The following is a 19013-nucleotide window of genomic DNA, read 5'->3' as shown; positions in this document are numbered from 1 at the left end:
ATATATATATATATATATATATATATATATATATATATATATATACATAATATACTATATATATATATATAATATGATGTTGCATATCAAGTAGACTTATTTTTTTTATTCTAATGTAACAAGCTACTTCATCCTATTGGAAGTTTATTCTAATGTCATAAAATCTTCAAATTTTGACAAACAATTTTAGCAGTTGTCTTAATTTTATTGAATGTATGATTTTGCAAGTTTTACTATGAAACTAGTTAAAATTAAAACTAGATTGTATTTGACTGAATAATTCAACTATTATCTCATAGTGGTTGTTGTTAGCAGTATGTATATTTTATATTTTTAAAAATATTAATAATTTTTTTATATTTAAATTGAAACTAGATTGGATTTGAACAAATATACTTCAACTCTCATCTCTTAGTGATAATCGTTTTTGGTCCTAGTTCCACCACAGTGCATAGTAGGATGCATAGTTCTTGCATCACATCAACTATTATGTCAATAGTCACTCTTCAATCAAAGCCGTCTAACTTGATTTCCATCCCCCATACAACCCTTGATTACTGTTCTATGTTGTTGTTGCCCACACTCTCTCTTAACCCTTGGCTCTATCTCTATATATATCATTCTCTCTCTCTCTCTCTCCTATTTTTCATTCTTTGCAGATGTTCACATAGCACCCTCAGAGAACATATTGTCTATATATATACACAGTGCTTGTCATGCTATGAAGATAGTAAAGGTGAGAACTAGCCATTGTCATAGGCTTTTTAACAAAATGTGGGATAAGCCACATGTCAAAAAAAATGCATATCTGTACTCTCATTTTGCATAAACTAAAGTTTCAATGTGTGTCCTTAGTAGAACACAAACATCCTATACAAGAGATCCGGTGCCAATATATTATGAGGTCATTGGCTGGTTGTAACAGTTAAGATCAATTAGAATTAAGTTTTTCAATTTAAATTTATATGGATAAAGATATGTATATGTAGCATTCTTTCATTTATATATATATGTATATGTATATGTATAAATATACACATAAATCCATGCTTCTTTTTAATATTAACCAAATTTATATTTTCGATTTTAATATGTTAAAAAAAATCTCTATTCTTGATTGAGTGATGCTATAATATGAAGGGTGAAGCATTTAAAATTAAGATTTTATTTCATTTCCATTCGATCAATCAATATGGTATATTATAAACATATGTTAAAATTTTTAAATTATAACCAAATGACATGTCACTTCATCCTTCATCAAACAAAGAATTTTTATTACAAATTTTTAATTAAATAAATTTTATCAATGGTTGATTCTTAAAAACAGCTATACTGATCATTCTATTAGTATATTTTCAATTTTAAAAATATTAATAGTATGCTACAAAATATACATAAAAAGTTCTATACAATATCATTGATAAGATCAATTAATCGATTTTTATAATATTATGACAATTTTTCAATTATTAATCAATTAAAATAATTTTAAAATAAAATATTAATATAATATTATTTGGCATATATAACAATATTTACTTATGAGGACATTATGATCATTGATAATTTATTTAAAAATTGATTTTCTAAATTAACCAAACACTAGTTATTTTAAAATAGTAAATATAACTTTTCACTAAATTTTAATATTAAACTGCTATTATTTTTGTTGTCTCAAAAGTTTAAACACATTAAAGTTTTAAGGGTGTGTTTGGATTGTAGTAATGGTTCCTCATGTAAAATGTCATTAATACCCTTTTTTTTAATTATAAGAACTTAAATAAATAATATTATTATGAATATTTTATAATAAAATATTAAAAAAACCAAAACTATTATATAATTTACATAGTTAATTAATAATTATTAAATAAAGTAAATATTAAAGTGAAATGTTCAATTTAAAATTTAATTATAGCAATTAAAATAACAATCATATTAGATATTTTACAAATAAAAAATTGTTAACTTAATATATATTAATTAAATAATAAATTATTAAATTATTTACTTAATAATGAATTATTAATAAATATATTTTACTTCAAAGGGTATAAGAGTAATTAATTTTACCATATTTCTTTCCTTTCGTTTTTTCTATTTTCAATAACTTATCTCTCAAACCAAACATCATTACTATTCCTGTCAACTTATCTCCGTTTTCATTACTTCCACTATTCTCAATCACATTACCCACATTTCTATTCTGCAAACAACGGTCATTTATGTTTTTCAATAGAGGCTAGGTTTTGTCAATGCCTAGATTGGCACCAACTGTCATTTATATTTTTCAATATTAATTGGTTTCTTCCAATACACCATATGAGTATATTTTTCTTAAAATAAATTTATATTTTTTTATAAAAAAAATTTATATTAATGAAGGTCTTTATAACTACAAGAGAATTGCAATTTACAAATAGCATTTTCTATTTCTAATCCGTCGCTAAATTGATGTTGTTTTTACAAACGAAATAACAGTCCGTTGCAGACATTAGCAACAGATTTGTAACGAAAATAAATTCATTTCAAAATATTAAAAATCGTAACGGAAACTGGTCGGTTTCAAAAGCGTTGCTACATTCTGCAACAAATTATATTTCTTTATCAATCCGTTTCACAATATAATAATGAATTTGCAATGGAATAATTACCGTTCGAAAATGTAGAAACAGATTTGCAATGAGAACATATTTTGTCTTAAATTTGTTATTTTATTAGAAACAAAAAAAATATTTCGTTGCAAATCCGTTGCTAAAATTAAAAAAATATATATAAAAAATTAAATTTTGGAAAAAAATTAATTTGTTTGTAATTCGTTGCTAAAACCTAAATAATTAAAAGAAATATCACATTTATTTTCATAATTGATATAAATAATACCTATTATGACAAATTTTTTCATCCAATAAAGCTAACAAAAAATGATTTCATTAATGCATTTAGAAAAAAGTGTCCAAAACAAACTTTGACAAAACAAAATTAGTAACATAATAAATAAACTACAGCTCATCTACATGGTCAATATCACAGTCATTACTAGCTGGCTGTGAGTCCTGTGTGAACTATGAGCTTGAAGGATCCTAGCCTCGAAGTCCATCATCATATCCTGCATCTGATGCATCATCTGATTAGGATACTTATCTCTCTCCGCCCTCATCTCGTGCAGACTGTGCTGAAGCCCCTTGTTATCATCCTTCACCTCATGCAGACTCTCCTGAAGCTCTTTATTTTTATCTTGTAGCTGATCTACAGTCTCACACATCTGTGTAATCTTAACTTGCAGCTCTTTGGATGATGTACCCGTAGATGAAAAACAAATCAACAATATCGCATGTTTGAATAATATTAGCATGTAGGTCCACAGATGATATACCTGTAGATGAGCTTTGCGATAGCTAGGGATAAAAAATAGATGCTTGGGAGCCCACTCCATAAACCCGGCATTTCTTTTCCCCTCCCGCAGCTTGAAGGAATATATTTGCTTTATCTACAATAGAAAGCTCATTACTCTCTTCTTGTGTTTGCGATGCTTGATCCAGAAGGTTCAAATAACGATCCTACAACAATAAATTTGGAATTCAAATATTGTGATTAGCACAATAAAAAAACTCACAAAATGTAAACAAAGTTAAAAATAAATTACTCATCTATAACTCAAATATACATGAAGAGATTATTGATCTATTTACCTTAATGGGCCGAGCTCTTGCATCAATAAGCTCAGAGGTACCCTTCTTTGTATGTGTCGCTTCAAAAAGCTCATATGGATGCGGGTCACGACCAAGCCTCGATCGCTACAATAATATAACTTGTATTAGGTTAAAATTAATATTAGAAAAAATGTGGAGAATAAAGATAGTTTATATAAATTACAATGTATTACCAATTTCTCTGCATGACATATGTGAGAAATAGAGCCTCTTGAGTGCCGGGATATACTAGATCCAGGTCCTTCGGCCTCAGTAAGATGATTTACAGAAAATTTTAGGCTTCATGCTTTAAACTCGGAGGAATTCCATGCTTCATTCCATCTTTGCCATTCAGTATCAGTCACGTACAATGTTTTTTCTTTACCTTTTCTAAAGACACACATCAATGATCTATAACGTTCTGCAGCTTTAAGCTGCCATGCCATCTTCATAATAGATGAAATTGACTCATCCCAGATGAAGTGTTTCTGTAGTTTAACATGAAAATGAATATATATTATATTAAAACTATATATTTAAATAATTAATAAATTAGAGGAATTCACATACGTAGATTTGGTGGCATAAAGGTATCATAAGAGGTTGGTACCAACATCAACTACTTATGCATCTACCCATGCATTCAATTCAAACAATAGATGAGTATCAAATCATATTACAAAAAAAATTAAATGAAATTGTGACAAATGAAAGTTCATGCTTGTAATCATTTACGTTAGCTTCATCCTGCATCTCCTTTAATCTATTTGTATATGAAGAAATTAATCAGCTAACTATTAAGTTAATTAGATAGTTAATCAATGTTTGAACTCTAGAATAATTGAAATAGATGAGAAAAGTAGTTTAAACCTAAATGAAAGCAAATTATTCAGAAATTTTTTTAGATGAAACTGTCAACAACAAAGGAGAAAATCTTTTATTTGCATTGTGATTATATATATATATATATATCAAGAAGAGCTAGAAGATTAAGTAAACTATGTACCCCAAATGTATATTTAGTGAAGACTCCAATTGGTGGGAAGTGTGTTGCTAAAATCAAAGCCATGGCACTTGAGATTTGATCACCATCACCGGTATTGTTTAGGGCAGCAGCAGTTACAACAAGAGAATATTTGCATCCATACATCTGCACTACAACAAAGTGAGAATATTTCATGGCATACCAACATCTGCAAAATCATACTGCTAAAACAGCATTTCCACAACCTTTTTCAAGCATCACCAATCAACTAGAACTAAACAAGAAGAAGGCATTGAAAGCAGGCTAACAGTTGGTGAAAAAAATACAAATAAGCTCGAAATTATATAAACTTATACATCTATGGGCAAACAACAACAACAACAACAACAACAACAACAATAACAACAATAACAACCCCACAAACTAAACTCTATGGATCAATCATTCTCCCATTCCTAACCGAATTTCAAACGCCTATAAGCCATCCGAAATTACAATCCAAGTATCACTTATTTCCACCTGTTTGCAATAAACAAAAGAATCACCCCATCCCCAACATTCAGATAACTTTAATTCAAAGGAAATTAGTTCCCGCAAAGTCACGATGCAACATAAACACACAAGATCTCAAGCAAAAATCGGAAGAAAGCAAGACGAATGAAAGAATCGGAGAAGGAATACACCGAGATTAGGAGAGTTCGGGAATCGGAGAAGGAAGACACTAAGATTCAGAGAGATCGGAAAGCGGAGAAGGGAAGGGCTTCAGTTAAACTCTGGAGGGCTCGTCGAAGAGCAATGTAAGGCCAGAATGCTCTCCAGGTTGCTAGGGTTCACAGTGAGAGACGGAGAGATGGAAAGCACAAAGGAAAGCATGTTTAGTTTTAACATGTTAACGGATCTGGATCTATTTGATTAACAGATCCGGATCCGTATGAAGACAAACGGATCATGGATCCGTTTGTGATATACAATTAAATATTATTATTATTATTATTATTATTATTATTATTATTATTATTATTATTATTATTTATTCTAATAGTTTAAATTTTAATAATCATTCAATCAAAAAACTAGATAATATGTATTCAATAATTTTATATATTGTAAATTTATTAACAAACAATTAAATCTATCTTAATTTTATAAAAAAATATGCTGACTATTATACATTGCAAATTTTTTTCTCACAAGGCTTACATATACATATTGATTTATATATGTAAGTTGTTTCAAAATTTACAAAATAATTTCAATATAAAAAGATAAATTAACAAAAGCATAATTATAGCAGTCACGACTAAATTTAATTTTAAATCTAATTTAAAGTTCTTTAATGAATTTTCTAAGTACTTTTCTTTTAATTTTAAAAAATAAATTAGAAATGAGTTCAAAATAAAAATCCATTGCTAGTTTTTAGAAACCGATATATGATCCGTTACTGTTCTACAAACGGATTACCAATCCGTTGGTAATTTACAAACTGAATCTTAATCCGTTGCTAGTTTTTAGAAACCGATATGTAATCCGTTACTATTCTACAAACGGATTACAGATCCGTTGGTACATTACAAACGGAATCTTAATCCATTGCTAATTTTTAATAACCGATATGTAATCGGTTACTATTCTACAAATAGATTACAAAACAGTTGGTACTTTACAAACGGAATCTTAATCCTTTGCTAATTTTAGAAACTGATGTGTAATACATTACTATTTTACAAACGGATTCCAAATCCGTTGGTAATTTACAAACGAAGATTCCATCCGTTTCTAAAATAGAAACGGATTAGCCACCGATGGCATTTACGATTCAAATTTCGAAACGGTACTAAATTTCGTTTGTAAAATCGTAACGGACAGGGTAATCCATTGCTAATCGGTTATTAAGTAGTAACAGAACCAGTCCGTTACTAAATTATTGTTTCTAATTCAACAGTTTCTTGTAGTGATATCTTTAAAACTGAATTCTGTTTTGTTTACTTATCCAGTTTAGTGTCATGACAAACAAATGATGTTTTTTTTTAAAGAAGAAATTAAAATAAAGTTAGCCATGAGTAAAGAAAGAAAAATGGGAAATATTAAAAAAAAAAGTGATAACTATAATAATAGTCATGGGCAAAACCATGCATTTTTTTCAAAATTTTTTTATTTTCAATTCCTCATTTTTGTTTGATCAGTAACAAAGCTAAAGAAGGGAAACTGTAGTAAGTCACACAAATGTCCATTATTAGCACACTTGCGAACAAAAATCCGATAAGCTTCATTTATTAAAAAAGAAAAAAACATTAAATAGATATTTATCTATATATATATATATATATATATATTCAAAAAAATTCATATAGATCTCAATTTTAACTGAGTAGTGAGTACTACTTTTTTACTTTTCAGTAGTTTAGTCATATTTAACTTATAAGATGTCAATTCGAATACCTTTCTAACTTTAGTTCAAAAACATAGCCATTTAAAATAATTGAAAGTATGTTTTTTTAGTGCACTTCAATTTATCAATTTTGTTTGAATTTATCCGACTAAAGAAAATTTCTCTTTTATAATTATCATTTACAAGTTTAGAGGTTGTTTGGTTACATGTAAACAACTATAAAGCAATAAGAAGCTGTTAGAAGTAAGTAGTATCAAGTACTTTCGCATTCGGCTTGTTGCAAGTCTAGCATTTAAATGTAAGAAACAAAATTACAATATAATTCAAATTCTTCACATATTCATCTTGTTAGTTGTGTATATATAAAGGAAAACATCAACTAGGGATGTTTTACGAACGTCCGCAGTTGAGTATAGTGACCAAATTAGAAAGAGATAGACTCATTAACAGGTTAATTAGGGTTTATTAGTGTTAGGTTGGTGTTTATAATTTTTGTGCTATTGATCTAGTAGAAATAAGGTTGGATGATTGAGATTTATTGGGTGTGAAAACTATTGAACGGTTTAGATCAAAACACTCTGTATCCCACTTTTCACTCTTCTACTATCAGTAATATTGTTTATTCCATATTATATGATCGATGGATGAAAATCTAATGGTTGATACGAACGTTCGTAGATTTTAAACTTACAAACATTCTTAGATTACTTGCCCTCTATATATACATCTGAGACTATTTATTTAATTAGGATTTTTCAAAAAAAAATATTTTTAATTTATATGATTTTCTTCACATAAATTTTATTATTAAAATATAAGAAAAAATACAAATTTATGAATAATGGGAATAACCTTATTATTGATTTATATAGTGCTTATGGCCCTTTGTTTGCATCAAAACTGAAAAGAAAAGGCTATGCATATACCATTTTCACTTGTATAAAACCTAAAAGATATGATTTATTTTAGTAAATTTATTTACATGCTATTTCATTAACATTCTAATTTGAAATACATAAACCAAACTACGCGTGAATAAAAGAAAAGGAGGAGGATGATTAATTAAAAAATAACAATAATTTTATTGGACAAAATTAGACAAAAAGTAGACTTGAGGGAAAGCTTATTTAGATAAAATTATTTAAATGTCAATTACTTCAAATAGTAAGTTTTAATTATTATGATATACTATATGTGACTAACTATAATTATTAGATAAATGTAAGATTTAATAAAAATTTTAAATTAAAAAAATCACAATGAAAAATATAGTTTTTAACAAGTCATCTAAGAACATCTAAGAACTTTAAGGAAATTACATAATTAAAATAAGATATGTCCATTATTAAATATTGCAATTAACAATTAAATCTTTCAAGGGATTGAAAACGGTAGGGAAGGCACAATAATTTAGGGGTTGTTTGGCAATGTTGGCAATTCCTATTTTTTGTCTTCAATTTCATATGTTTTAAACAAAACTAATAAAACATATTTGGCAATTTGTTTTTGTTTCCAAAAATTTTGGCAACAATCTTCGTGTTTCAAAAAAACAGATGAAATAATATTTTCATGTTTTCAATTTTTTTGGAAACGTATCCAAAACTCTTCCTCCTACCATAAAACCTTTTCTCTTCTACTCTCTCTCTCTCTCTCTCTCTCTCTCTCTCTCTCTCTCCTTTTAATTTTTAATTTTTATTTTCAAAAAAATATCAAATTTTTTACAAATTAATACTAATAATTTTTTAAAAAAAATTTAAAAATTATTTATAAAAAATTATTATTTGGGCTTGATATTTTACAAAATAGTTTATATAGTATAAAAATTATATTTTTAGAAAGTATTTGTGAAAATTATTGTTTGACCTTGATTTTTATAAACTATGATATAACATATTAAATACATATATATATTGAAAAACTATTTGTAAAAATCTATTGTTTGAGCTATTGATTTTTTACGTTATCTCAAAAAAAAAAAAAAATTATGATCTCCTCCCTTTTATTTTTTTAGAAATTGGATGGGTCCAATATGAATATATATATATATATATATATATATATATATATATATATATATATATCTCTCTATATATATATATATATATATATATATATAAATTTGTTTAAATTTTTAAAACAAGCGTCAAAATATAGTTTCAAATTGTGCAATTTTTATGAGATATTTTTTTACCTATACAATGCAGGTCTATATTATTAATTTTATTTAATAATGCAATCAAGTAAGCTAATATAAAAAATAAAGTTATATAAAAAAAATAAAAATATATGAATTTGAGAAAAATGATAAATAAAAAGCGTCAAAATAATTTTGTGTTACCCAAACTTGTTTTTGTTTTCAGCTTTTTAAAACAAATAATAGTTAGTGTATCCAAACGTGTTTTTATTTTAAAAATTGAAAATAATTAAAACAAAAACAAAGCAAAAACAAAACAAAAACTAAGCAAAAGCGAAATAAAAACAACCTTAATTGGTTTACTCTAATATATCAATTTAGAAGTTATTGTCAAAGTGTTAGTATTTATTTTTAGTTACAAATAAATAGAAGTTATAAATTTTAATTTATTTTAATGAAATATCTATTAAATTAGTTTCCTCTAATATATCGAACTAAAGTCAATTTATTTTCAAATAACTTTATTTTATTAAATAAAAAGCCAATTATTTTTAAATAAATTGAATAAAATAATGAATTCTTCTATTTAATTTGTGAAAGTGGATTATGATTGGCCAAACTTATTATAGTTATCATGCTTCGAGAGCCCAAAGGGACATACTAGAATGAAGATGGTGGGTGAAAAGCTTATAAAACACGTGGATAATATTTTTCGGATAATTAGTTATGTATAGTTAATGTTTAAGTTATAAAACTTTTGTTTTTATGGATTAAAAATTATTATATTAATGAAATACTAATCAAAATAATTATGTGTTAATTAAAAATATGATTATTTAATTTAATAATTTATATATCCATAATTAATATTCTTAAATATTCTTAAATAAAATTATGATTGTTTTAATTTATTTTACTTGAAAAATATTTTTATTTTTTATGTTGATTACTAATTTGAAATTAAATCAAATAAAGAAAGGTAGGTTTTTACAATTATATATAAAATACTTATTTTTTTAAAAATAATTTCACAAATTAGTTCTCCATTGGTGGTTGATTTACAAATTACCATGTACATAATAAACTAAAGGGGGAGTAAAAAAAGGATCGTTTTTTAATGTAACTATTTTTCTAAAAATTAATGTTGTCAAATAAAATAAATTATCATAAATGAATTTTATTAAAACATTTAAAATGTAAAAAAATCTAATAGATGAAATTTCTCGTATGCTTTAGAAAAACATATTTATTAAATATTCTTTTTTATTTCATTTTTTTGTTTTTATTTATTTATTATAATTATTATTTTATCAATACTAGAATTCCTATAAAAGGCGAAATTTCTCCCAACATGAGTTTGTTTATATTCATAAGGATTTGAACTCAAAAGCATTTCCTTAAGCAACTAAAGACTACCATTTGGAGTAACTCCAATTGTAGTAGTAAATAATTACTATACATTTGCAAATATACATGATTTTTAAAACCATTGAGAATATAGTAGCATGATTTTATTTATTGCAAATATTCCCATGAAATGGAAATTAAATCCCATTAAATAAGGCATGATGAAATTTATAGTTCTAATAACCAACAAGCAAATTTAAAAGGCATGCATATACAATTTAGTGTTGCAAACAAATAGGTTGACATAGAAAGTTTTGATACTCAGGCTCTATCAACCAAGAAGATTGGGAATTTATTGAAGATATCACACATAGAATTAAAGTGGGATTGGTAAAATGGAGAGGGGCATTTTGAAGTCTAATGTGATTGTAAAATATTTTTTAGATTGAAAGACAAGTTTTATAGAATGGTTATTAGACAAGGTATGATGTATAGTCAGAATTGAGATGGATACAAGGCCTAATTACTAGAAAATGGTAGATTAAATAATAAATTTATTTGAAATAAATTAAGAAAAGTGACTATGTAATATCTAGCCTTTTGGATTAGGCCTAATCATAAAGATTTATTTATTTATTGATAAAATGTTAGGATGATTAAAGAGCAAAATAGTGCATGTGGTAAATTTTGCAAAAATTACCAAAATGTGCTATGTGATGCCCGCATTTCTCATTAAGAGTATTCTAGGTGTTAAATGGGTATGGATACCCGTTATATCATCTTAAAAATTATTCCAAAATTTTCTCTCATTGCTCTAGTGTACTAACTACAACTCTATGGGCATTTTGGTCATTTTGAATCTTGTTAATTTAGAAATACTACACCTTTTATCTCACTGGTCCTTTTAAATAAATTAATTATTAAATGGATAAGTATATTAGTGGTGAATCATCATATTTGATTAGCTAGTTGAATTTTAGTCTTAGTTAAATTCAACCTCTTATCTTATTAGGATATTTATCATTTTAAGTTTATAAATATGCATGTTTGTGGTAACATTTGGATATGACTATAAAGAATACTTTTGGTATATCAAAACTCTCCTTTCAAATCAAGGCAAGGTACTTATCTTGACTCCTTGTTTTTGTTTGTGTTCTTTGTTTCTTGGGTTTTCATTATCTAATCAATAGGGTTTATACTTTTATGACTTTTATGAGATTAAACCTTTGAATCTTAAGGTTGCAATGTCTTCATTCTCACAATCGATAAGTTATATGATGTGAAATAGGGTTTGAGGAGTTGATTGTTTATGATTTTTGAATCTTGAATTCTTCAAAATTGAATTAGATGATTTTTTGCAATTGATTCTTAATATAGCACTATTTATAGATTTGGTTTTCCTTTTAGCGAGAACATAGAAAATCGAATGAATTTCAATAATTCTATATTCATAGCTTATTGTTCCTTTGTTCTTCTCCAAAATAGTTTTGAAGGATCGCGTGTTTGTCCATCACCAAGGGTGTGGTTGCTCTTACCATAGCTGTGGCCAACCCCAGGTGACATATCTCAATGTTAATTGTTTTGTAACATGGCATGATTACAAACCAAGGCCATGGTTTGAAGCCGTGTTTTCTTGAAAAATCACCACGGCTATAGTACCACACATGATATTGAAGCATCAAAGCACAGTATAATAGGTTAATGTAGCACAATGGAGATTCCACATATTTCTTTGAGTTTTTAATTTTGGGATAGTTTAACTCCAATTGAAGTCATAATTAATGTATGTGACTTTTCATATTTTTGAAAGCAATCAATAATTTCATTATCTACACAATTAAATATATTTTCCTCAATGTATGTTACTCAACAATCACTTAAAATTGATCATGAATTCTATTACATACATGAGCCTTCACAATTTTTTGTTAGACATAATAAGGCCGAGAGAGGTGATATTGATAGAAATTAATTTTCAAATTAAAACCCCATAAAATTAAATTACTTCTTTATGTTATGATCTTAAAAAAATTAAATGTTTAGTTTCATATTAAACCCCGTAAAATATGCCTAAGAAATGATCATAAATTAGATGAATAATAATTGCTTCTAGCTACACTATGGCGTCATTATGGATCCACTACAAAGGCAACACAGTATACAATCTGAACATCAACCCATTAGAGCATGTAATCATTTTTAAAAATAATATCAAAATAAATACGTAAAAACCGACAAAAACTTCAATAGAAAAAAGTATGTACCTCGGATGCCGGAGTCCTCCAACATGACATTTGCAACTCTATGTTAAAAACAAGAGAAGTTAGTAACGATGCAAATGCTAACAAAATACTAGGGCACTTGAAGTTAAGAAAGGTAAAGGAATATAATCTTACCATGACAACATTCTTATATCCCAAAATCTCTCATGTAGGCAATAAAATTATCAAGCCACGACTTGCGCAAGGATGGCTTCCTCAAGTAAAAGGCCTCAGCAAGATCTTTGTTGACATGCAATTTTTCAAAGACCATATCCATGTCCGCATCACTGTAGCCTTCCATCTCCATAAAGCATCTGATAATTTCTTTTTCCATGTCTTCTTCTTGTTATCTTTTAATTGATGCCGCCAACTCACCATGCTTATCAGCAAGGTTGTCAGATGCATTATTTTCATTACTAGACCTTGCTATGTGGCTAGTCCTAGAAGTACTCCTATATGCAAATGATCTTGCCTATTCTTGTCTGTGGAAATTTGTCTCTAAAGGTTGCATATTCCATCGGTACATCAGGAGTAAGTGGATTTTCATCTTCTTCATTTGTACCACCAAATTATTGGTAGATGGAACGAGCTTGATCACCTGTGGCATGATCACCCCCAACAACCAATCAAAGCTCCTCAAAGAAAGATATAGGTTTATTTAGATATTCTTTAGCTTTTGGTTGTCCCTGCATTTGATTGCAACATGAAATACTTATTAAATGTAAAAAAAACTTACATATTTCATTAAATAAATAGTAAATAAATGTAAGTATTATACCTCTACATAAGTTCGGTATGTTTCATCTTCAAGAACTAGCATTTTCTCTGTGTCATTCCAACCCACACCACTAAGGTTCATAAGTTTCATGATTTCTGGGTATTTTTGCTTCAAGGTGCGCTTGTGGTTCTCGACATTATCTGCATCCATAGAAGTAGTAGGCAATCTTCCATTAACAAGGTTAGCTGCCTCAACAAATGCCTGCCTTTTGAAGGACTTGTCAACTTTCATGCCGCTTCTTGCCATATTTGCAATAAATGGTATTAAAACATTATCCATCTTTTTTTGTCCATCTTTTGTTTGGTGTCCCTTTTTGCTTCTCACTTGGTGCTCCATCAACATTGATATGTGATGAAGCCATATTACCTACCACATTAACAATCTAAAAAATAACAAAAAGAATTGCCCTTTAATAAACAATGCAATTGCCTTATTGATTAAATGGTAACAAGGAAAATTTTCATTAGTAAAGAAATGAAACACAAAATGGTAAATTGCATCTATACTAATTCAAAATTACAAAATTTGAAATTGAAAAGCAAAACATTTGCATTTTTGTTGCAAGTCTTCTAAATTGGCCTTCGAAAAACATAATCATGCCACATATCATGCCTGATTTTTTCATTAAGTTCTCTCCAACTCATGACATTGACCTAGAGTGATAGGTCTCTCATTTGTAGGCTCTTCTTCATTGGAAACAACCTCCTGTGATATTATATCATCTAGGTCTATTTTGCGTAGGAAATTCTGCAATACACAACATGCAAGAACGAGATACACTTGTGTTGTAAAATGATAAAATGGTCTTGAGTAAAATACTGAACTAATTTTTAAAATTCCAAGAATAACAATAAGAAATAAGAAGACAAGAAGAACAAGAAGAGTGAAGAAGAGAAACTTTTCAAGCAAGGGAGAGATGATATGACAACCATCATGCATTCTTCGTACAATCTTACCTCTGAAAAGACCCGGACTCATGCTTCCCACCTTAAAGGACAAAGGGCAATTGGTGGCATTGCACAAAATTCTCACGGTGCAAGCTAACGGGAGGGATCAAAAAGACCACTTTTCAAAAAGGAAGGACTGAATGGTCTACGTGCATGTCAGAAAGACTTATTGGGTATTTTAAAAAATTCCAGGGACTAAAAAGGAATTTACCCTTTATTTTATATAGTATAAAAAATTATATTTTTATAATGTATTTATGAAAATTATTGTTTAACTTTGATTTTTATAAACTAGGATAAAACATATAATATATATAGATATCTTTTTATTTATTAAAAATTATCAATTATTTTACAAATTAATACTAATAATTTTTAAAAAAATATATATGTTTTTAAGAAAAATATTTATAAAAATTTATTAGTTGGGCTTTTACAAATTAGTTTATATAGTATAAAAATTATATTTTTATAATGTATTTATGAAAATTATTGTTTTGCTCTTGATTTTTATAAACTATAGGATAAAACATATAATATATATATATATATATATATATTAAATTTTGTGAAGCAAACCCCAAAATATTTTTTGAGTTTCAAATGGTATAATTTTTATAAGATATTTTTTACCTATATAATACAAGTATATGTTATTAATTTTATTTAATAATACAATCAAAGTAAACTACTATAAAAAAATAAATTTTTATAAAAATTTGAAAAAAAAAATGATAAAAAGAATATCATAATAATATAATAACTTTGTGCTAATGAAACATATTTTTGTTTTCAGATTTTTAAAATATGTAATAGTTAGTGTATCCAAACATATTTTTATTTTAAAAAAAAAAAAAAATAATACAGAAACAAAACAAAAAACGACAAACCCAATGTTTTTAACTTTTTACACAGCTTATTCAAAGGATTATATAAAGCTAATGAACGGTCAGGATTACAATCAGGATGTAGGACCCTGACTTATTAGTTATCCAACAGCTCACATTCATTTTTTTTTTTTACATTCTCATACCATTCACCCAATCAGAAACGGCCATCTGTACACCACTTACCTACTCACAACCAGTAAGAATTTGCCGCATGGATAACTGCCATTCAAACAGTAACTATTTCCTTCCTTGAGCTGCTGAAGAACTGAACTAAAGCTTCTCTTAATTCCATTTCATATCCCTTTCATATATACTACAATTTTACGGAGTTTTAGAAAATGCAAACTTTTTCACTTGAAATGTTCATTTACTCTGATACGAAAGAAGTGGTACTTTTATGACTCCATCCTATAAATACATATTTGTATTTGTTTTCAACACTAATTATTTTTTTAGAATATTTTAATATATCAAATTTGAAAGGCTTGTACATTCCATCCATTTTCTATTTATGTAAGAATTGCAAATTTTAGTTTATTTTAATAAAATATTTTTAAATTGATTTCCTCTAATATATCCTTGTTTTTATATCTAAGTAATCTAAGTTTGTAAAATAAAAAATCATTATCTATAAAATCAACTAAATAAAATAATGAAGGCCACTATCTAATTCGTAAAAAATGAATTATGGATGGCAAAATTTATAATGGTGAACATGAGAATGCACACTACACAGGCACGTTGGGAATGAAGATGTGTGAAAAACTTCAACGGATACATGAATGGTATTCTTATTGTAATTAGTTGGGATTTTTGACCATTTAAGTTTTAAAATTTTTATTTTCATGGATAAAAAAATATATTATTTGATTAATTAAATACTAATTAAATTAACTGCGTCAGTTAAAAATATGACTATTTTAATTAATAGTTTATATTTATTCATAACAAATATTTTTAATTATAATGATAATTATATTACTTTATTTTATTTGAAAATTTATTTTATTTCAAGCTAGTGTTTGATTAGTAACTTGAAATTAATTTAAATAAGGCAGGGTAGTTTTATTCACCTATACATATTGTTTTGCTATTTTAAAAATAGGTGCTTTTTGGATATCTTCTTGTAATGTTTCATATTCGCAGAAACTCTATAATTTTCTTGTAAATTTATAAATACTAATATTTTATAAAATGATTTGATGTTATTATAAAAGACTCTTAGCATTAGCATATGCAATGTAATTATATAATTATTTAATTATTTAGTAATATGAATTTGAAATTAATATTAGAGAATCCTTGTACTCAATTACCCCCTGATTATAGGATCTCAATCAATCACTATAGGATCTCAAACAATCACCAATAATCTTGTGATTAGCTGTATTATTGTGTAATTAGTTGTAATCTCTTAATTATAGGATAGTTTCTATCTTTGTAACTTTACAATTGTGTATATAAATATATCATATGAATCAATAGAAATGTAAGCCATTCTTTCCAATATCCTCTTCTATTCAATGGCTTGTAACTTATATAGCATATGAATTGAACCATATTATTTTCATCAACTTCGTTATTTATTTTGTTTGATATAAGATATATATTTATATATATGGTAATAATTCTGAAAGGGTACTAAACTATGGCCATATTTCAAATTGAATACTGAACTTCAATTTGTTTCTTTTTGGATACCACACTTTAATTCCCCATTATTTTCTGACAAAAACTTGTCGACGTGGACACCGGAAAGATGACATGGTGAGGCTTTGACTGGATAGATGCTCACATGGAGTTGCCAGCTATTATTTTTTTAATCCGCCTCACAACATTTAGTCCACATCACCTGCACATCATCATCCTTCCCTTCTTCTTCTTTGCCCTCTCTTCTCCTGGTTCTTCTTCTTCTTTGCCCTCTCTTCTTCTTCTTCTTCTTCTTCTTCTTATTATTATTATTATTATTATTATTATTATTATTATTATTATTATTATTATTATTATTATTATCTTCTTCTAGTGGAAAGTCGTAAATTTTTGAAACAAAATCTATGAGCTAACTAGGATGAAGAACAATAAATTGTGTTTTTTTTTTCTTGTGGAAAGTTGTCAATTTAATAAACATGTGCCTCCTTACTATAAATGTGTAACTCTTGCAAATTTCGGAACATGTTTTCCTTATCATGAATAGAACATTGTAATTTATGGAACATGTAATTATGGCTCCTACATCAATATATTCATATTAATACATGTTTTGCCTTCCAGGTTCCAATATTATTTTTGCATAATTTAATAGGCTTCACAAATCCTCTCTTAAAACATTATATCATCAATTTAAGAAATTGGATTCAGAATTCTTGGGTAATGATGTAGAGAGATAGAGAGAAAGAGAGAGAGGGTGAGGTTTAGGACTTAGCAATCCTCTAAACAGGTTGATGGTTCAGCATCTTCACACAATTGTAAATGTTATAATGGCTCAACTGAGGTTGTTTGTAATAGTCAATCAAGTTTTGGAGCCGTTCCGTGGACTAGATATATTAGGAACACTCTTATTTGTTATACTAGCTTTTTCTTTCTTTTGATTCTTTTATTTTTCAGCAATTTCTTCTTCTTTGCATTACGATTTTAAGTTGTGGATTGTCATTAATCATATCTCTTTTGCTATACTTTTCGAGAGTTTGTGCATGACCCAATTGAACACATCAAGACTTGTCGAGCAAGATTCAGAAATCAAGAGGACATTGCATAGGAGAGTGAGACAATTGGCTAAAGACTTTGAGAGTATTGAATCAGTGAACATAACTAAACAAGAAAGACAACCGAGGACTTTGGCCGACTATGCTAGACCCACACTCGACGGAACATAATCAAGCATAATGTGACCTCCTGTTTTGGCCACCACATTTGAACTCAAACCGGCCTTCATCCAAATGGTCCAACAATCATGCTCATTTCATGGTCTACCGGATGAAGACCCCAATGCACACTTGAGCACTTTCTTAGATGTTTGTGACATGTTGAAGCTAAATGGGGTTTCCAATAATGCTATCCGTTTGAGAGTCTTCCCGTTCTCGTTGAAGTCAAGGGCTAAGGACTAGTTGCAAACACTTTCTAGGGCTTCGGTTACTACTTGGGACCAATTGGCCAAGCTATTTTTGACTCGTTATTTTCCACTGGGGAGGACAACAAAGCTTCGGCATGACATAGCATCTTTTACTCAACAAAATAGTGAGACACTCTACTTGGGAGAGATACAAGGATCTTTTGAACACGGTCTACCGAGTTGGATGGAGGTCCAAACATTTTACCAAGTATTAACCCCAAATGTAAGACAAACTATTGATGGAGGAAACTATTCGATTATATTGCAATGAATAGTTACCAATGGAATTCTAGGGCCAAGCAAGTGAAGGTAGTGTTTGAAGTTGATGCGGTGACAACTTTAGCAACTCAAGTGGAGTCATCGAGCAAAAAGATTGATGGGATGATGACTCCAAAGGTGGCTACCATTATGTCTTGTGAAACTTGTAATGAAGGATACCCTACCATGACTACCCTATTGTTAGTGCATCCTCGGGTCG

The 19013-nt window shown here is 27.8% G+C and overlaps 1 protein-coding gene across 1 annotated transcript; it reads right to left on the bottom strand.

Moving 5' to 3' along the window:
* Window positions 1-13437: 13437 nt before the first annotated feature.
* Window positions 13438-13835, bottom strand: LOC120278442. Its single transcript, XM_039285237.1, has 2 exons — window positions 13590-13835; window positions 13438-13497 (listed from the first exon to the last, which is right to left on the bottom strand). Exons 1-2 carry the CDS (start codon window positions 13833-13835, stop codon window positions 13438-13440), a joined length of 306 nt encoding a protein of 101 aa, XP_039141171.1.
* Window positions 13836-19013: the final 5178 nt, after the last annotated feature.

This window comes from Dioscorea cayenensis, chromosome 16 (genome assembly GCF_009730915.1).
Source record: "Dioscorea cayenensis subsp. rotundata cultivar TDr96_F1 chromosome 16, TDr96_F1_v2_PseudoChromosome.rev07_lg8_w22 25.fasta, whole genome shotgun sequence".
NCBI lineage: Eukaryota > Viridiplantae > Streptophyta > Magnoliopsida > Dioscoreales > Dioscoreaceae > Dioscorea > Dioscorea cayenensis.
The sequence above is the reverse complement of the archived record's forward strand: the minus strand, read 5'-3'. Positions and strand labels throughout refer to the sequence as shown.